The sequence below is a fragment of the Pempheris klunzingeri genome, chromosome 23 (genome assembly GCF_042242105.1).
Source record: "Pempheris klunzingeri isolate RE-2024b chromosome 23, fPemKlu1.hap1, whole genome shotgun sequence".
Lineage (NCBI taxonomy): Eukaryota > Metazoa > Chordata > Actinopteri > Acropomatiformes > Pempheridae > Pempheris > Pempheris klunzingeri.
This window is the reverse complement of record NC_092034.1, coordinates 11572445-11592470: the sequence shown is the minus strand read 5'-3', so window position 1 is coordinate 11592470 and position 20026 is coordinate 11572445. Positions and strand designations below refer to the sequence as shown.

General features: G+C 40.8%; 2 protein-coding genes across 2 annotated transcripts; both read right to left on the bottom strand.

Annotated features, from left to right (window-relative positions):
* Positions 1–1386: 1386 nt before the first annotated feature.
* On the bottom strand, positions 1387–3916 carry LOC139222788 (DNA damage-inducible transcript 4-like protein). The gene is made up of 3 exons (XM_070854655.1): positions 3828–3916; positions 3452–3596; positions 1387–2900 (listed from the first exon to the last, which is right to left on the bottom strand). The coding sequence occupies exons 2-3, from the start codon at positions 3540–3542 to the stop codon at positions 2410–2412; spliced, it is 582 nt and encodes a 193-aa protein (XP_070710756.1). The 5' UTR covers positions 3543–3596; positions 3828–3916; the 3' UTR covers positions 1387–2409.
* Positions 3917–9207: 5291 nt separating this feature from the next.
* Positions 9208–18489, bottom strand: LOC139222513 (mucin-7-like). Its single transcript, XM_070854291.1, has 13 exons — positions 18193–18489; positions 15422–15634; positions 15086–15142; positions 14449–14487; positions 14301–14321; positions 13902–13940; positions 13750–13770; positions 13364–13435; positions 13224–13265; positions 12754–12852; positions 12502–12526; positions 12332–12414; positions 9208–10195 (listed from the first exon to the last, which is right to left on the bottom strand). The coding sequence occupies exons 1-13, from the start codon at positions 18272–18274 to the stop codon at positions 10182–10184; spliced, it is 807 nt and encodes a 268-aa protein (XP_070710392.1). The 5' UTR covers positions 18275–18489; the 3' UTR covers positions 9208–10181.
* Between the last annotated feature and the right edge of the window lie 1537 nt (positions 18490–20026).

Sequence of the window (20026 nt, the reverse complement as noted above, 5' to 3'; positions counted from 1 at the left end):
GTGACTCGGATACCCCGTGGGCATGGAAAGGTGGCTCAAAACTGGTAAACATCTGCAGACTGTCGAGGATATATGTCTGTGCTGTGTGGGCGCTGCAGTAGCATGTGCGATCAGTGTGATTGACTCTGCAGCTGTGGTCCCACTTTGCCTCAACATGGCTCTGTCACTGTGCCGGCTGAGATGAGTCACGCTGACACTGAGAATCTCAAGTACCACCAATATCTATATGAGCTTCAGGGAAAAAGCTGCCAAGACAGTACAGTGCAGCTCAGAGTTCAGCAGAAATGATCAACTTTAATGAGGGATTTTAAACATGGTAATTTAATGGATATGCAGTATAGTATTGCAGTATATTTACCAGTGACTCTCCAGAGATACATGTTCAGTGTTTTACTCTTTTATGGGCTCAACAATGCAAACTTGTATTTGCTGACCCACTTTAACCCAACAAGGGAAAGGGATCAGGCGTGTGACAACAAGTAAATGATCACTGGTGCTTTGTCCCTTCACAGTGACAGTAACTCATCTTGCACAAGATCATGTGCTCCTGTCATTAAGCTACTGTTACCACATCACCCTTTTCACTTGTGCATGAATGCCAGGACTGTATAATTGGTAAAAAAAACCTTTACGCAATCAACATAAAGTAGCACACCATTTGGTCAATAGCTTACTCAGTTTAGCCTCAAACCATGCACTTCCAAAGACGGCAGGCTGAATTGGAGAAATGGGTCATGAGCAGAAATGTCATCACTACAAATGTCCCAAACGAGTGTCACAATCTTCAGCTCATCAGAGGCTCATTTGTAAAGCTCCCAAACAGAGGCCCACAAAGTCACTATGGAGACACCTCCATTAAAGACAGTGAGAGAAATGTCGCACAAGCTCTGCAGGTTCACACAACAAGCAGATGATGTGCTTATAGCAACAGCTGCAGCAGTGCTCAAACTGCTACTTGCGTGTGATCTTGACATGATAATGCTTCTTAGCAGACGGGATCGACAGCAAATTAACAGTGATAAGTGATTACCAAAGTCTGTTAGTTTCTATGGATTAGTTACGCCACATAAGCAAAATTAGGATTCCTGTAAAGTTGTTCTACAGTGACGGCTTGTGGCTTTCATGTCATGCTGAAAAGTCTTTTGTAATACTAGTCAGCACAAGGCATAATAAACACATCACATTCTTGTAGAGCTCTTGTTGTGCCTGTTCTGCTTAAAAAGCCTGCATTGTCCCACTGTTGCCTGCCCACTCCAGGCTTGTAGGCTCGGTCATGGCTCCAGAATATGCACACGTCATGTACGACTGCTGAACAAACAAAATTGTTCAGACTCCGAAGAAATTCTGCTGAATCAAGTCTCCAAATGGAAATAAAATTGGGTTTAAATATTTTATTGTCCAACAGACAAGACCTAGTTTCCTTCAACAAGAAGTTCAAATGGCATAAAAATTTTTACAAGAAAACAAAACTAGGAATTTACCAAAAAAGAAAAGAAAAGAAAAAAAAAAAAAAAAAGATACAAATTACTAGCTGGACTTCCAGTAACTTCTTTGCACGTCCCGGTCAAATTACATAAAATCAAATAAGCTTTTCCATTTGGGTGAACCATCCTTCTAATTATCTATAAAGGCTCTACATTGAAAAGATGTTTCTGGGGGGGAGGGGGTATAAAAATAAAAATGTAATAAAACACTTACATTAAACATACACATAGCTGTGATCCAAGTGAAAACAAAAGAAGTACATTTCTATGACATTTAAGGCATCCATATTGCCCTCGTGTGAGAAGCCCACACCACGACAGCAGCATCTTCACAGGACATTCAGTCTTAAAAACATCCGCAGCCCTAAATACAGCATTACACAACTAGCTACATATGGCCCCCAAAGACTAAATGTCAGTCTTCTGTTCAAGCCTAGGTGTGTTTACTGTTGCTGAACACATTCAAAGCATCTGGAAACGTGCAGATGCATCAACAAAGTGGCTAGTGTCTTTAACAAAAGTGTACCCACAGTTATGTCCCTCTCAAACATGTTGATGTGAACATGGATTTACATTCATCTGCAAAATGTACAATTTAAAATTGTGTCCGAGCAACAAATGCTCCAATTAGAAAAGAAAAACAAAAAAACCCACCCAGAATTTTGCCAATTAAAAAAAAGCACTTTTAGAAACACTGTGAAGCCAAACCCTATGAGAACTATCAGGCTCATTTATGTAGAAGCTTTTAACTTTACATCCCAAGTTCCAAACTGAACTGACTGGCTACTAAATAGTTGAACTGACAGACTAGCTTGTACAAAAAACACTGTAGAAAATATGACACCACTTAAGTGTCATTTACATTTGGGCAGAAGTGCGTTTACCCACAGGGAACCAGATATCCCACTCTAATCCCTCCCATAGTTCAGCACTCCTCTACCACGGTACCAGCCGAGGAGGAGTATAGTTTTTTCTTGACAAGCCGGAAACCTGGACTCAGTTTAAGTGCATGCCTGAAAGTCGGGGCAAAGCAGGTTCCCATAAAAAAGAAGTCCCGCAGGCTGGGCCAGGCGGTGCCATCCTGCTTGAACACTAGAGTCAGCTCAAACGTGGGCACCACAGTGGCGTCGTACACGATGCGGTCCAGCCGCTTGCAGCCCTTGTCCAGCTCCAGGTGGATGTAGAGGACGCAGCCGCGCAGGCCGCAGGGCTCGCAGGACGCCAGCCGCAGGACTTCGCGAGCTATTCTCCGCGTGAGCTTCTCTGGTACCAGCACAGAGGAGCAGTGCAGTGTCGTCTTCTTGGCTCGTGACAGGCAGTTTTCAAACATCTTGGCCAGCTGTTGACAGGTTCTGTCCTCGGTGACATCTGCATTCCTCTGTGGCTCCGCCAAGCAGTGATCCCAGAAGTCCAGTTCTGCGAAAAACAATGCAAGTTCAACATTTATGGGCCGATGCCAGCTTTCTTATTCAAATAAACACAGCAGCTGCGTGACAATAAATATCATCATTTTTTGTCTTTAGTTTTGACCATTATTGAACTACAAATGAATGTGTGATTGAGGAAATTGATCTGCGTTTGCATTCTCTGGCTGCATTGTGTGGATATGAGACAAAGAGGGATGAGCATCACAGCTGAGCTGCTAAGATACCCAACACCTTAAAATAGGAGACAAACCAAACAACACAGGCTCTGCACTCCAATAATTTAGCCAAATGGGACTGAAAAATGCTGCTAGCTTTGCCATTGTAAGCAGGCTGCTGTTGTGCAGACTGGCTGAGGGGATGACTTCATCCTCTGTTGACTCCTCTCTCCCCGTCCCCCACCCCTCTCTCCCCTCCCCTCCCCTCCACTGCTGCAGCCATGCACCACAAAGGGATAAACAAGCTCACAGCTGGAAGTATCCAGCAACCAGCAGCTTATCCACGCAGACACCAAAACACAGAGGAAAAAGCCAGTGCGCCTACCTTTCTCAATGCAAGCCTGGTCGTATCTTCGGTCAACCAGCTCTGAAATACACTCGCTGCTTTTGGTCTTCAATGTGCTTGTGGCAACCATGGTGACAGTCTTCAGGTTTCTGGGCTGCTGTCCTGCGGTTGGAGCAAAAGCTGCCTGGAAAAACGACGTGAAGGCGTCAGTGCATTGTTTTTTAGCTCAATAGGAGACAGGTGGCTCACAAAGGTTGCTACTTCAGGATGTAAACGCTTCCAATGGTCAAAACGTAGCCAGCAACACCCCGTGACTTAGCCGCCCCCCACGACACCGAAGTTTAGCTACACTGCCGTTACTTCAGCTGCTCATTTCAAGCTAACAGCCGCTGGGTCTGAATATTGAACGACTTACCTTAAATATTATTTAGTGCAATATAATTCAGTTTAGACGGTCACATACATAAATTCTCTCTTCTTTTTTTCTCGCTCCCTCACTTACACACACACAGACACACAAACACACTGCAGCAGGAGCAAACTTCTGAGGAATATTTATACATTCCTCCTACTCAGCTGACTAGAGGGTTTGACCAATCACAGCACGACCCTCGACGTAACCGCAGCTCTTCTCTGATTGGCTGAGAAATAGAGTTTTTATTAAATATCTGACCAATGATCGGGGAGAGTGTCTGTGTTGCTACATGGACCAGGTTAAAATGCTGCCTGTGGTCTGTGAAGTGGAGTTAGAGACTTGCTTTGAGAAAGGGATGTGGTGGGATTGATCCACCCCAATATTGCCTTTTTTTTTTATCCACAGATCTGATCCACTTGTTTGGTGGCAGGATATGAGTCAGATTTTACAGTACTGACCCCATCAAGTTGACCAAAACTAAACTACAAATGGAAAACACACAATTCATTTCAGGGTTACTTTATTTATCTTGTTGGTTTTAGCAAATGTTGGAAGTGCAACCATGCAGCAATGATAAACGAACACAAAACACGAGTTCACATTCTTTAATGTAACTAACAAAATAGTTTCTATGCAATGATAAAATTATGCTTTTTTTTTTTTTTTTTTACAGCATTCAACTACTACAGCTCCCATAAGGCTTTGCTACCTATGTGTTGAATGCTAAGGAAATAATTATTTCTCTTTTTTATCTTTGTTAAAATAATGATGTGTTTCATATTGTAAGTATTGTAGATACCCATTTGATCAGAGATTAAATCCTCAAAAACATGTTTCAGCCTCACAGAGAAGCCTTTTATATCGCAACACCAACAGAAGTCCATATTCCATACATGCACTTTGCGACTAACCTCATATGTAAAATATGAAATCAAATGTTAACTGAGAATTTGTTGAGAATGACAAAAACCAAGGTACTGGCAGCATGTCCAGCAGAATTCATGGATGGCACATCACATCAAGGGCTCTGCAGCAAAATTAAGCATTATCAGTGGCTGCAATAGCAATACGCAATAAGCATAAACATTTTCCTGGATGAATGTCTAAAACGAATCAAGCAGATGTCTGTGATGGCAGATGGCTTATTCCCAGCATATCTGGGGGTCTTTTACTTAAGGGAGGAGGAAGCCCCTGCTTGAACACTTTACTGAGCCAAAATGTCTCATCTTACAGTATTTGTATGTGTATTCGCATGTACATTTGGCAGGTAAAACACTGAGCACAGTTGTTCAGCTCATCAGCAGTTTATCCCTCATCATACAGTGTCTCCACAGAAAATTTCTCCCAGTAACTGGATCTGCCCCTCTTACCCCCAGCAGCTATGCTGGCTAAAGGGTAATGGAATCCAGCGGACAGGGAGACAGAAAGCTTTCCTCCAGTCACATGGGGAGAACTAGATATGCCTCAGAAAAAAAGTCACATGCTTTAGCTAGTGTTACTGCCTTTGTGGATGCAGCCGTATACTGTGTAAAGCATTAGATAAGCCAGGCTTTTGTTTAAGTTATGTTCAGAAGACTTGGATATTAGCAGGGGATGAAATGAAGCACTGAACATGTCATTGTGTGGGAATAGGTTAAATAATCTTAGCATGTTTTACGTTCTTTATCTTTATTTTCACAGTTTGTTTGTGAAAAAAGTTCAAACTTGAAACAGAAAAAAGTTAGTTGTGGTTTACTGGAATATTTTGTCATGTAATTGTACTTCAAATGTGTATTAAATTTGCTGTTTGTTGGCTTGAGAGTTGCAGAATAAGAGAGCTGACCTGTATTTTTGTGATAGTTATCATAATTACATACGAGACATTTATATATATATATATATATATATATATATATATATATATATATATATATATATTTTTTTTTTTTTCCTTCAAAAATATATTTCATTTTTATAGCTAGTTTCCTTGAACATACTCAATAACAACTCAACAACAATAATTATGATTATTGATTATTCATTATGAACTTAAGGTTGATAAAGAAATGTCATGTCTGTGTCCAGTTGACAAGATCAACATCAGCTGTCATTATGACAGTGGTTTGAACCAGGTGTTGACCTACATACACGTTGAGGTCACTACAGCTGCTGAAACAGCAAAAACTCAGACCCACAAGCCCACATTTCACACTGTACCAATAAAAACTTAACAAGCAGAAATAGACTCAGGCCCTGTCCTGTGCTGTAGCGTCCAACTCTTATCTGCAGATGCTCCCATATCTTGCAACAATGTGGGTTAACGGTGCAGCCGTGAAGGGATTAGAGCAATGTCTTCAGCACATGCATTCAGTCAAATACACAGCTGTAAATTCAAGGCAATGATGTGACTGTGTTTAGCTGTTTTACTCCATATTAATAAGTGAAAGACTGCAGCAGATTCATACATCGAAAACCATTTGGAAAAACAACCAACACACAGCCCTAACTCTTTATTTAAACAGTTGTGAAACCTTTCTGGGATGCAACCATCCCAATACAAATAATGTTGTTTTTTTTGTTGGTAGGTGATGAGTGTGCAGAAGGAGAACGTTAGGCAAACTATGTAAACAATGTAGTTTAGATAGTACAGAGCTCATGTAGTTTGTGGTATCAGACAGAGTTCAGAAAGGTGGCTCTGATCTCTGAAATCATGCATGAAATAATGCTCTCTGAAGGCCCACTGTGTCTACAGCAGCTGTCAGATCTCTGGAAGTTCAAGCCATTTGTTGATGTCAGAGCTTAAGATGTTTCCCATCCCTCTGAGCAACATTCTGCCCCTGTGTTAACCCCATCTGTCTGTGGCTTTCTGCGCTCCTCTCACACTGACCAGAGCCCGACAAAGTTGTAAACTTACTTTAATTTCAGTTGATCGTAAAAGTTAAATGAATCTATCTCTAGTAATGCAAAGCACCTCTGCTTTTGACCTTCACTCCCTGTTGGTAATGCGAGTCAGACAAAATCTGCTTGTGAATTAGTTCCATGTGCCAACTCCTGTTTCCCTGAATGTGGCAAAAGATAAAACGTGTTGTGTTTCAGGTTACTAATCCATCGCAGTTCAGATGAACCTTCTGTTATCCCCCGTCAAGGCGCCTGGTATGCCGGGCTGGCACCGCTCTCTGTTCAGTCAAAACGTGTCTCTTGTTGCACCCACTTCCCTCCCCCATGAAATTTAACAACAGGAGCCTCTTCAGCTGAGTTGCGTTTCTCTATCTCTGCTGGAGATAGCTGGTTGCATGTGCAGGATAGTCCACATGCATGCCAGAGCCTCGCTGGTGTTGCACACAGCTGACATGTCTAAAGTAAAGAGGAAAGTTCCCTTAAGTGAGAAAGTGGGTATGCAGGTCACCTCTACAAGTATCACAGACTCAATAAAATCCTTTAAAGCTATAACTAGAATTTTAGATAACCTGTGGAAACTACTGATACTTGATTGCACCTAAATGTCATGTGGTGGAATTGATCTAGGTACATTTAGTTAAGTTCTGTATTTAAGTACAAGTCTGAGGAACTTGTGCTTAACTTGAGCACTTCCATTTTATGCCACCTTATACGTCCATTGCACTGCACCAGGGAAATATTGACCTTTTCACTCCACTGCGTATATTTGATAGCTTTAGTTACAAGCTACTTTGCAGATTATTCTAAATATAATACCCAGCACTATATAAAATCATTAAAATGACATTTCAGTCATGAACACATCAATGCGTCCATAATGATGAGGATCATCATTATGGATTTTAAAATTGACCAAAGTACTTTTGATACTTTCAGTTGGTGCTAGTACTTTTGTACTTTTACTTTAACAGCATTTTGAACACAGGACTTTAGTATTTCAACACTGTGGTGTTTTGGGATTATTTTTACTTCAATTAAAGAGCTGAATATTTCTTCCATCACTGCCGGTAGCTGAGAAAGCTAGTTTTGGCACAAATGAGCAACATGAGGGCATAAAAAAAGACCAAAACCAACTGATGCCAAAGGACTCTGTTTGTTTGGCAAATACAAAGACTCCACTGAGGGACATTTTCTCTGCAAAAATACCAAATACTCACGCAATTTACGGCATGCTAACTAAGGGACTGTGCAGTAGCTACACCTAAATGTTCATCTTTACTTTTCATTTGGTCTTATTATTATGTCACTTATGAGTTCATTTTCTGATGGAAGCTATCACTGAGTCAATTTGCACTTTTTCCCCAAAGGCACAGAGGAGCAATTTTCATTGTGCTCACTGCTGTGCTGCAAACATAACAGATTTACTGATGTTATTATGTGGAAATTACCTGCATGTGTTGTCTGAAGCTTACAGTTGTTTTCAATCAGTGAGGCCGATGTCTTACAAAGGCACTAATCGGCAAGGTTCCATTTTATATTAGAAAAAGGCACTCTGTTGAAATGAATTCCAAGGGTAGCATTTATAGTGCCTTTTTTTCTGTCACAGGAATTAAGAATGAAGGTGAGTAAATATCTGGCCTACAGAGGAACACTAAACTCTGGAGATTGTAAAGTGAAGCCGAAGGGCCTGGCATGACATTCTGAATGTAACTCAGCCCATGCCACAGTTGGTGAGGCATTATAGTTGTGTGTGATGGGCCTTCTGCCAATCTGCTCGCTGTCTCTTTGAGGGAAACGTGCCCACCGTGGAAGCTGTTACCATGTCTCAGCTTACAAAGGCCACAGATTGAGCCAGCTCTTTTAACCCTGCGCGAGAATCGATTCCAAATGGAGGACATGTCTACAAAATGGCAAAAGTAATTTGAGTTTCTGCTCTTGTAATTGACTTAGTTCTGTAAAAAAACATCACTATGGAAAGAGGTGGTTAGGAGCGTTGTGTTATGAAGAACAAGATGGGACATAGAGAGAGAATTTTACACTGGTCATCTAAATCTCACCCCTCTGTCAACAACTTCATGAAAACTCTTTGCAATAAACACCAGCTTATGAACCGAGGGAAAAAACATGGGCTCTTTCATTTGGCTTGCGTTGACTGTCCGCTCCCTCTTGTGGTGAATTACTGAACCAACACTTCACTCACAAGCAATAAAAAGAAGAAAATGGCTTTTCTCAGTCCAATCTGGCAGATTTACTGAGAGCTACTAGTAATACAAGCACTAAACAGGCTGGAAATTATTCTGAATGCATGTTTGAATACATCCGCCATCACACTACACCATGTTATTGGATTATATCTATGTTGAAGGGTGATTTTACCACAAATATCTCATAAGGTAAAGCTTTCAAAACTCAAGCAATTATTTCAAGTCATTCAAAATACAGCATCCTATGTGATCTAAAAACCAAAGAAATCTGATGAACGATGAATCCACAACCAAAAAAACATTTTCTAGTGATTTATTGAGGAGACTGAGGTTGAGATCAACAAATTCCAGCCATAAAGCTGTTCCAGTGTCTTTGAATACAATCCTCACCACCTGCTTTACTCATTTATTCATTGTGCTTGAATGTTATATTTACCAAAAAGAAAATCTTTAAACCAGCATTACAACAAATACTGCATAGTGCGTTGAGTTTAGTTACATGCACACACAAAATGAATGGTGAATGTACAGCACTGCCGTGTAGGGAAAGACCGTTGGCTGCTTGAAAATGTCTCCAGTGGAAAAGCCTGGTGGACTATTTGACCGTCTCCTTTAAAGAAATACTTAGCTGACATACATGAAAAGTAAAAATGGAATACACCTCAAAAGAGCCTGTTCTTTTGGTGACATTGAATGAAACACAAAAAAATAAGATATCATAATCTACAAAACAGTTCAAGGCAAATAAATGACGGGTAACAACACAACCAAAGGATACTTCTAAAACTATAAAATGAACAGAGAATTATTACATCAAATATGTGATGGATCTAAGATCAGTGCACTTCACAGAAAATGTGTTTTGTGGCCCAACATGGAGACAGAAATGAGCTATGAAGCTGTATTTGGGTTTGTCTTCGTCAACAGTATACTGAAAAAAGGATACCTAGCTTAACTTTTCTTTTATTACAGTCCACAGGCCGCGATCTAGCTGTTTACAGCATTTAGCCTATGCTATTAGTTCAGAGAGATTTACTGTGTTCACAGGAACAAGATTTTTATGATCACAGTCATAAACCGTGCTTTAAAAACCTGCTTTCAGCATACAGAATCATACATCAAAACAACACTTTTCAACACCTTTTCTGCTTCACAAAATGTTTCACAAAATTTCACAAAAACATCCACACAGTTACTTCAGACCATCAGCACGTGGGCGACAGATGTGACTCATCCACTGGCCAATCTTGATGTTGCTGCAGCCCCTTTTTTTTTATCTAGCAGCAGCTAAAACACACAAAAAAGAGGCAGCTGATGAAGCCACAGTCAAACAGACCTCCTTCTGCGTGATAAAAAATTAGACCTTTATCCAGCTTTTTTTCAAGTGAACACAAGATGGCAGCGCTGCGCTGACTACGTACTGCTCAGGAGAGCATGTCACCATGGTTAGGCAACGGAAGGCAATGCAAATTTATTTATATAGCACCATTCAGACGTTGGGCAATTCAAAGTGCTTTACAGGGATGCAAAACACAATAAAAACAAGACACAGAAACATAGATTTTGCATGTAAAAGATAATAAAAGCACAAGCAAATAAATAGTTAAAGAGAAGATGCATTAAAAGACAATAAAAGCATGTGGATAAATAGTTAAAGAAAGTTATGTAGCTCTTTTATTGGAAAGCAACAGTGAACAGTAATGTTTTAAGGCCTGATTTAAACGTGCTGACAGTTTTAGCAGATCTTAGGTGTGCGGGAAGCTTTTTCCATAGGTGGGGAGCGTAGTACCTAAAAACTGCTTCACCTTGCTTGGTTCTGACTCAGGGAACGCTGAGTAGACCTGCACAAGATGGCCTGAGGGGTCTGGATGCCTCATAACTTAAGTCAGTGATGTATTTGGGTCCAAGACTGTTTAATGTTTTGCAACCAAGCTAGGATTTTAAAATCTATCCTTTGGCACACGGGAAGCCAGTGGGGGGATTTAAGAACCAGTGTGATGTGCTCCTCCTTCTCCATTAAGACACACTGACTTTTAATCTTTTGTGTTTGGGGTCAAAAACAATTATTTCAGTTTTATCTGTGTTTAGTTTGTTTACTTTGTTAGAAAGTCTGGCACATCCACTCATTCACGTGTTTAATGCCTTTGTTTAGCATATGTAAGGGACTGTAGTCATGTGGAGACACTGTTACGTAAAGTTGTGTGTCATCTGCATAAAATTGGTAGGAGATGTTATCAGAAGAAGAGGTCCGAGAATGGAACCTTGAGGAACCCCCATGTTATGTTTGTTCGCTCAGATTTAAAAGTACAAACTGACACAAAGTAGTCCCTATCCTGAAAGTAAGATGTGAACCCGTTTAACACTGTGCCAGTCCCACCCACTTTTATAATCTGTCCAACAGTATTTCAAAGTCAAAAGTATCAATTGCAGCACTGAGATCCTATAAAATTGGAAGTTAAATATTTGATGTGTGGCTTCTCAGACACTCCGAACTTTAACAAATGCAGTCTCAGTGCTGTGGTGTGGTCTAAAACCAGACTGAAAGAGACTGAAGGAATTGTTGTAAGATGCAGAAAAACAACCTTTTCAATGACCTCTCCCAGAAAAGGCAAGTTTGTTATGGGTCTGTAATAATTTATCACTTAGGCATCTAGATTAGGCTTTTTCAAGAGAGGTTTAACAGATGACATACAAATTTTGCCCAGAGAAGGGTTACAGACTTTTTGTTTTTATGTAATTTTTATGGTGGAACATGTTGATATGGACCTTTTAAGTTCATTAAATCAGTAAAAAGTTTCGCAGTCAGATAAGAATTTATAATGCTGCAAACCAAAGAAATCCAGTAGTCTGTAACAACATAAACACGTTGTTCCTCAGCAAAATTCCTAAAGTATGACTCCATTTCCTTCTGACGCTGGCAGCCAAGTCATCCAGGCCTGATTGTATTAGGGAGGGAAGGTAGAGCAGTTACTGCCCAAATTTTCTTTTTTTTTTCCTTTTGCATGGGTGGGGTGAGGGGGTACTGAGTCTGTGTACAAACCACATATGACACATGCGCACCCCTGGATGTGCACATGCATTCATCCCACCAAAAAACATGCTCACGCCTGCTGCGTCTGGGCTGCGCTGACATTTAGTGGCCGCACAATAGCCCCTGTCCAAAATAATCTGTGTTTATGTTAGGAAGTCCCTATCTTTCAAGCCCTGCTGCTTGTTTGAGGGTGGGAGCGCAAAATCACAGGAAACACCTTCCGTTGCCCAGCAAAGCCCCAAAAGCCCATACAGTACAATGAGATATTAAAAGCCTGTAACTTCCCTGGAATAATTGCAAGTCTGTGTCTGGAGAAACAGCTTTACCAAGTGATGGAAGAATGCACAAACAGAGGGAACATGGACGGATCTCTCGCAGGAAATAGAGCTCACCATTTTCTTCTCCGCCTGATGATTTCACTCCGAGGAGCATGACGCCATCTTTGGTGCTTTCGGGTCTGCTCTGGAAGGATGCGCTGTGTGGAGTTAAGAGAGACAAATGGATGATTGCTGTAGTCGTTCACACCCCTTTTAAATGCAGTCCTACAAAGTTACAAACTTACTTCTCAGTTCCAGTGTCAATGGTTTCTGTTGAACAGAAGATGAGAAGATATCAACACACACAAACAGTATTTTTGTTGATCACGTTCAATCTCACTGATATGTATCTTCTCATTTGAATGATGCGTGATCAATCTATCCAGTGCAAGCGTTCATACACATATAAAAATCAAATATGCCACTTCAATTGACAGTATACTCGGTAGATGCCTTGTATAATAATAGTACATTGTGCAGCTCACTTGTATACACACCTGTGTGATCGTGGATCTTCTTGCTTTTGAATTTGTAGACAATGGCAGCAGCAGCTCCAACCAGGGGGATGGACGACAGAATCCACCACAGCCTTTGGTCTGAAGGCAAAGTCAGTCATCAGCATCAATCTAGCTGGCTAGCTGTGTCTGGAAGATTAACGTCTAACCAGGTGGCAGACCAGTGATGGAGTGCAGCAGCAGCAGCAGCACCTCAAAGCTGACCAAAAGGCCAAATAATGCGACTTTAAAACCTGTTTAAAACCTGTTATCCTCAAAGGTTTGATGTTTAAAATATTGACCAATTTTGATTTGACCAAATAAGCTACATAGAAAACTAACGGCATTCCCATCAGCCTCAGCTGCACGTCATGTTTAGTGCTACTTCTGAAACATTAACATGCTACCATGCTAAACTAAGATGGTGAACATGGTAAATACCGTCATTTTTTTTGTGTTTTTTAGAGCATTACCTGATTTGGGGGGGACTTTCTCGTCGCTGCCAGTCTGAGGACCTTTCAAAATAATGCCAGTATGATTAAAAGTTATTCATGATTTAATATAACTTCATTCATTCATCATTCATGGCTTCATGTGCACCAGTATAACTCACCAGCTCCCTTCTTTTCAGGCATTTTTGTCACGTGCTGTGTGTCCCCTGGATGTGAAGAGGCTTGATGTGATGCTGTAATATTAAAACGAATGAATCAATTAATGCCGGTAATTAAAGAAACAGGAAAAGTCAATCAACATTTTTACAGTTCTAGAGGTCAGAATTAGTCTACAATCGAATAGATGGATTAGAGATATATCTGTCAAAAAAACATTATGGATACCAGCTTTAGTTATAACATACTTCAGAATGTAGATCAGAGACGGGTTAAAGGACAAGAGGACATGTGTTTGTAGTCACATTATGTCGGCTTTTAAAAAGACACTTATGTAGGAATCTAAACATAAAGAATAAAAGAAGAAGAGATGATGGAGTTTGTTCTCTACCTGTGGCAGGAGTCGTTGCAACTGTGGACAATAAAAGTGGGTGTATCTTAAAATACTGCTGATGGCTTCACTTTTATCTTTACTTGAAACAAAGAGTTTGAGACAATCATGAAGAAGTGATGTGGCTGATCTTATCTTATTTTGTCACGTACCTTTGCTCGGGTTTACTGTTCCAGTGCTGTGCTGGCGTCCTAACAAAATTCAGACTAGTTAGGATACAGCTCTGAAACCATTTTGAAAATGGAGGTGAATGATAATGGAGGTACTTGCTGATTTATATGATTTATATAAAGTATTTTTTGTTATTGAGCTTTTAGTTCCTGAGTGTGGGATTATAAGGTGTTTATGTCTGTGTGCAGTAACATGTTCCACAGAAATCCATAATAGTCTGCAACAACATAAACACGTTCTTCCTCAGCAAAATTCCTAAAGCGTGACACCACTTCGCTCTGAGGCTCATATATGTGTGAGGTGGTCATATTACGTAGGCTTAAATGATCAGACAAATGTAAAGAATAAAAGAAGAAGAAATGGAGGATGATTTACTCTACCTGGGGCAGGAATGGTTGTACCTGCAGGCAATTAAAATCAGGATATCTTAAAATACTGTTTATGTCTTCAGTTTCCTTTAAAATTGGCTTAAAAAAATAGAATCAGTTGACATTTGATCATTTGATCTGATTTTAGTTCGGCACGTACCTTTGCTTGTGATTGGTTTTTCAGTGCTGTTATCCCTTCCTAACAAAATTGAAGTAGACAGTTTAGATACAGCTTTGACATCTTGCTTTCATACTGATAAAACTAATCACTTATTAAGCTTTACAAACTGTACTTATCTGCTAGAATCTTTTTTTTTTTTTTCTTGCTGAAACTGCGTCTACCAGATCTGTCATCGCCTCCACACTGATTAGAGGTGGAGTGATTTTTAAAGTGCTGATATGAACTTAAAGAATCCATTAAGTCAGTAAAATAGCAGTTTTTTGTTAGCCAGCTTCTAGTTCACGAAAGTGGGATTGTAAGGTTTTATCTGTGGTATACATGACATGAAGTAACACGTTTCACACTCAGATAATGTATGTATGTAATGCTGGAATCCACTTATTCAATTCTGACAAGCACCTCTGCTCGTGCTTGGTTTTTCAGTGCTATCATCGCGTCCTATCAAAATTCAGACAAGATGATATAGTCCAGTTTAAAAAGATCACATTCAGCATGGTCATGCCTAGCTCTCATGCTGGTGAAACTCACTACTTATTAAGTTTTAATCATCTGCAAAATGAATTCACAAGCTTGTTCATCACTCATGGTGTACTACTTGGACCAAATCTCTTCTTACCTCGAGTCGCATTGGTCTCATGCATCAAGGTCCCAGAGGGCGTGACATGTTTCAAAGCTAATAGACGAGAGGAAAAGAGGAAATAAGTGTATTTAAAAAAACAAATCTTAAGCAGTGTAATTTTGGCTAACACCCCCCTCTCCTGATCTGTAACATTTTTATCACTTAGAATATTAGGTTATTATTCTGTCTTGTATAAATAGAGTCCATTACCTACTCAATCAGGTCATCTTTGTACCACAGCTTATGTGTCTAAACCCCTTTCAACCCTGTGACATGCAGCTATGTGTCACCACCAAACCAATGTAAAAAAAAAAAGAAGCAAAGAAGTCTAACTTTCATTGTCCACCCGGTTATCGGTTGGAGGCATTGAAGTCACATTGTTGTGATCCGCAGGTGAAGCCGTCTTCTCATTTCCTGGAGGCTTAGTTATTCCTGGTTTTGTCATTCCACTGGCTCCAGTAGGTTTGATGGTGGAGTTGTGAGGAGCAGCGGGAGATGTAAAATTTTGGGGTGCTGCTGGTGCTGCACTTGTGGTCACCCCCTGTTCTGTTCATACACACAAAAAAAGAGACGTATAAAATGGTTGCATAAGATCTGTGGAAACGTACAAGCAGAACTCTGCTCATGAATTAAAAGAATCACTGTAATAATATGACAGGAGTCTGTACACTTGAACACTTTGACCACGGAGCAGTTTGTCTACAGCGTCTCTTTCATTGGCAAAGCAAATCTCTAAAGTTTACTATTCAACATGTTGTATCTCACTTGTTTCATTCATAAAAAAACAAACAAAAAAAAAACAGAAAGCGAAATCATGTAAAAACAGCAATTTCAAGTTGCCAGGCAACCAGCAGGATGTCCTAGAGCTTGCTCCTCCTCCCTGGGGAACAGTCCACCACCGACGACCTTGTGTAACGAGTGAATTAACGTTGATTGTTGTTGACAATGTCAACAAACCTTTTCATGCATCTTAACTGATTGCTGAAGATGTTTTTTTTTTTTGCTGTAGACTAATTTCAGTAACACACAAGCGACAGGCTCTGCCAGCACTAAAGCACCTCATGTTTTACATCCTCATTGTCTGAGATCAGACCACAATATTGAAAACTGATGTGTTTTCTAGGAAATCAGAATGTTTCCATCATGAAAACACCAGGATCCCTTTGTCTATGTAAAACATTTCCTCAGACAGATTCTCTATTTTTGGTTCACAGTTATATATTTGCATCATTCCTGTTTGGCACAGCTTTAAAGCCCAGTGTCTGAGACAAAGGCGTGCCCTCGCTCCAAGTGTCAGACTGGGGGATGAGGAGTCAAGACAGAGGTGGAGGTTGTGGCGTGTTGAGGTGGATATCCTCTGCTTGAGGCACTGCAGCGGTGTGAAGCTGCATCCTGTCCCAGACACACTATTGTTGTCTCCCGGCAGAGCTTCCTGTCTTCACTGCTGTCAGCTGCAATGCCGTTTAACATATTTCACACCAGAGCAGACGCTGAAGGGCTGAACTACACGTTTCAGACCGACCACATGTGGCTCCGTCGTCTCATCAGCGAGAAAAAGAAGCCCCTCTTGTCAGACTTGTTTTTAGGAAACAAGAAATAAGTCCAAAGTCGAATCAAAAGTCCTTTAGATAAGTTGAAACTAGTTCAAGTCAGGACTCAATTATTTCAGAACAAATGACTGAGAGCAACTTACTGGAGACAAGACAAGCTACAAGTCCCTTAAGTAACCTGAGACAAATTCAAGTAAAGTGTTTTGGATCATGTGTCAAGTCATTAAATGATTCAAATCCAATTATGTCTTGAGTAATTAGAGGAAATTCTCACATCACAAGCCAAAACCAAGTCCAGAGTATTTCAGAGCAGGTCACAGGTCAAGTCACAAGTCCTATAAATCTCTCGCCACAAGTCGCTGCCAAGTCTCAAGTATGTTGGAGGACATCTCAAGTCCTATAAGTAATTTGAAACAAACAAGTCTATGTCAGTGACCACACCTCATGTCCATGGTCCTTTGGGTCCAAGTCAAGTGAATTGCAGGTGAAGTCTTTGAGCTCTCTGAATACACACCATTAAAATGGCACATTTGTAGTGTGTTTACAGAGTTTAGACCACTTCCTGTCACGGCATAGGCCTGATTATGATTATTCTTGTCTTTTTTTCATGTGCTCTGGGGAGAAAGCTCATGCAGTAAACAGTAAGAAATGCCTCTGCCGGGTAGGCAGCAGCCGGGGCGAGGGTGTTTCCTCCAGATGTTTTTTCCTAAATGCTGGAAGTCGATTTGTTGCCAGTTGGGACGTTTCGGTCTCAGGACAATGATGTGTTGTCTCTGTGAGAGAGGGGGCAGTTTGGTTCCCACTGGCTATCTGCTGTTAGATCGCCTATCTGCCGAGAGCAGAGCAGCTTAAAGATCTTTGGGCTCTGCACAAGGAAAACAAACAAATCAAGAGCCGCCCTTTTTTTCCTTTCCATCAACCAAGAGACACTTATCTGTCACCTTGGGCCCTTGGGGTTTTCAGTCCTGAGGTTCTGATTCGTGCTTTATATCTTAGGTTCATGATAAAAAAGACTAAACATGGAAAAATAACGTGTTAGTAAAAGGCTTGCGCGCACACACACACACACACACACACACACACACAGAACTTATCTCAGCCTGAATGAGCGGAAATACGCTCTTAGAGTGGATGTCTCAGAGGCAGCGTTCAAAGTGTGAGTTTCTTTTGAACAACCATGTGATCTTTATCTTTGCACATATCAAAACAAAACAAAAGGAGATGAGGGGAAAAAAGCACGATCAATCAGAACAACTGCCGCTGCACAATGCTAAAGAAAAGAAATGCATTTATTTTCTTTTTTTATTTTAAATAGATGTTATGTCCTACAAACCTTATAGGAAACCTTACTTTTGTATATTACCATATAATTAGAATTTTTTGACACTAAAAGATATAACATTAAATTTGTTAAAATGTTGTCAGTAAAGGAGGCCGCCTGATGATCCTGACAAGCCCTGACAATACACAGAAACAAGACTAGATCTTTAGTTAAGGAGAGCTGAAGAAATCCAACAGCATCCCAGCCAAAAGCAGTTTGAAGGGTTCCCCCACCTGATGTGATGACATGGACAGATGCGAGCAGAAGGAAGGCAACAACCCTGATGGTCCTCATGGTGATCCTGCAGCCGGCCATGAACCCCTCTGACTTCTCCCTCGGAGTCCTACTGAGTAGCTAGTGGAAAAGGTGTCCGAGCTCGGGCTCTCCGCTGCTGGTGCTTATTTTGGCACTTCCTTTTCGATAAAGAAGGGGAGGAAATACACTGGCTTCCTTTCCTGACGAAAAGTGGGTGGCTGTGGAGACCAACACGAGGAAGCCAGCGGGTGCAAACCTATGTCCATTTAATGGGAATCTCAGTTTTGTGTTTGAGTGCACTGCCAACTCCCATCACTTATTTTTTCCTCTGCTCTGACACCACTTGACTAACTGGGAGGAGACTGGGACTTACCCACCTGCCTAGAGAGAGCGAAAACAGTTTAATTCGTCACCACTCAGATGTCAACCAAGCTTTAAAAAAACAATATAAGATAAAGTAAGATATTCCTGTATGTGAGTGCTTTTATGCTGAGATGAGTGGACATGTACAGTACTTTGGGATGAGTGACAGTGGCATGCACACACACACACACACACACACACACACACACATATTTCAGACTTATACCAACTGCCACATGCAAGCATCCACAACAGAACATAAAACAAAACAACACAATTACAAAATGGCAGCTTGTTTTGTTAAACAATGATTGGAACAGATGAGAAGGCCAAGTCTTTGCTGCCCAAGAGAGCCTCTCAAATACCAGCAATGACGTGTCACTATTCTTCATTGTTTAGGCAACAGTGGCCCAGGAAAGCATGGAGACGACTTAAGATGGGTCACCACGCCGACAGCAGAGGCTCCTTACCATAATCTGAGTCTAGTTTCTACTTCAGGGTCAAGTTAGTAATTTGACACCATCGTTTGCATGTGATAATCCAGATTATTGAGGCTTTTGAACTGAGTTACGGTTGCTGCAGACACGACACAAAGAAGAGGGCTGCTGCTGCTGCTGCTGTACATTACTGTTGCACCTTTTTACTCAGTTTGTCCTGATATTATCTCTCTGAGGCTGTGGAATCTAGCTCCTGTTTTTTGGCCCTCCCGAAAAAACAGGATGTCAGCGTTTACTTCCTTTCATTTGAGCGCTGTGTTTGATTTCAGTTGAATAGACCCAAAAAAAGAGAAAACAGGGACATGAAAATGTAAGCTGCTTGGCTGGATTGTGGGATTAGTTTATGTTGGAGTATTTTATGTATGCGGATAACCACTAAAGAAAGCAGAGGCAGGTTGGAGTGTGTTATGGAGAGCTCTGTCTCCAGATAATTGTGAATTAGAATAAACAAATAAACTGTATCAAATATCAAACTGCTACTGTGCTGAATGACACGAATGGAAAAATCTACATTCTGATCCACAGTCTCTTTTTGTTTGAAGGAGGAAGCCTGCAGATGTTTGTCTCCTACACGCACAGGTATGCTTGCACAATCTTGGCTTTGTCTTCATAGTTTAATCAAGAAAAGTCACTAGGGTTGATGAAGAGGAAACACCTTTGCTGCAGTATTGCCAAGGAGCAATTTCCTATCGATTAAATATTGTGACTTCATTGTCTCTACTGTTAATGTCTTTGTTTTCCTTGCAGGTTTGAATTATGGGCAATTGCGTTTCTTGTAATCTTGTTGGAAAACAGACCATCACGTGGCTCCACAACACAGCTTCTGCTCACTTGCAATGCAAAATACGACGGTGTGTATTATGCATTTGATTTGATTTTTACGTGGTTGCATGTTCATTGAACTGCAGGACATCCTGAGCCACACACACGCACACACACACACACACACACA

What these genes read in the sequence shown, in the direction of transcription:
- LOC139222788 (XM_070854655.1), bottom strand. Translation starts at nt 3,542, where the DNA reads ATGGTTGCCACAAGCACATTGAAGACCAAAAGCAGCGAGTGTATTTCA. An exon ending in CCAGGCTTGCATTGAGAAAG is followed by an intron (nt 2,901 to 3,451) that starts GTAGGCGCACTG and finishes TGTTTTTCGCAG; the next exon opens with AACTGGACTTCTGGGATCAC.
- LOC139222513 (XM_070854291.1), bottom strand. Translation starts at nt 18,274, where the DNA reads ATGGCCGGCTGCAGGATCACCATGAGGACCATCAGGGTTGTTGCCTTC. An exon ending in TACAACCATTCCTGCCCCAG is followed by an intron (nt 13,941 to 14,300) that starts GTAGAGTAAATC and finishes GAATTTTGTTAG; the next exon opens with GACGCCAGCACAGCACTGGA. An exon ending in TGCAACGACTCCTGCCACAG is followed by an intron (nt 13,436 to 13,749) that starts GTAGAGAACAAA and finishes TTAATATTACAG; the next exon opens with CATCACATCAAGCCTCTTCA.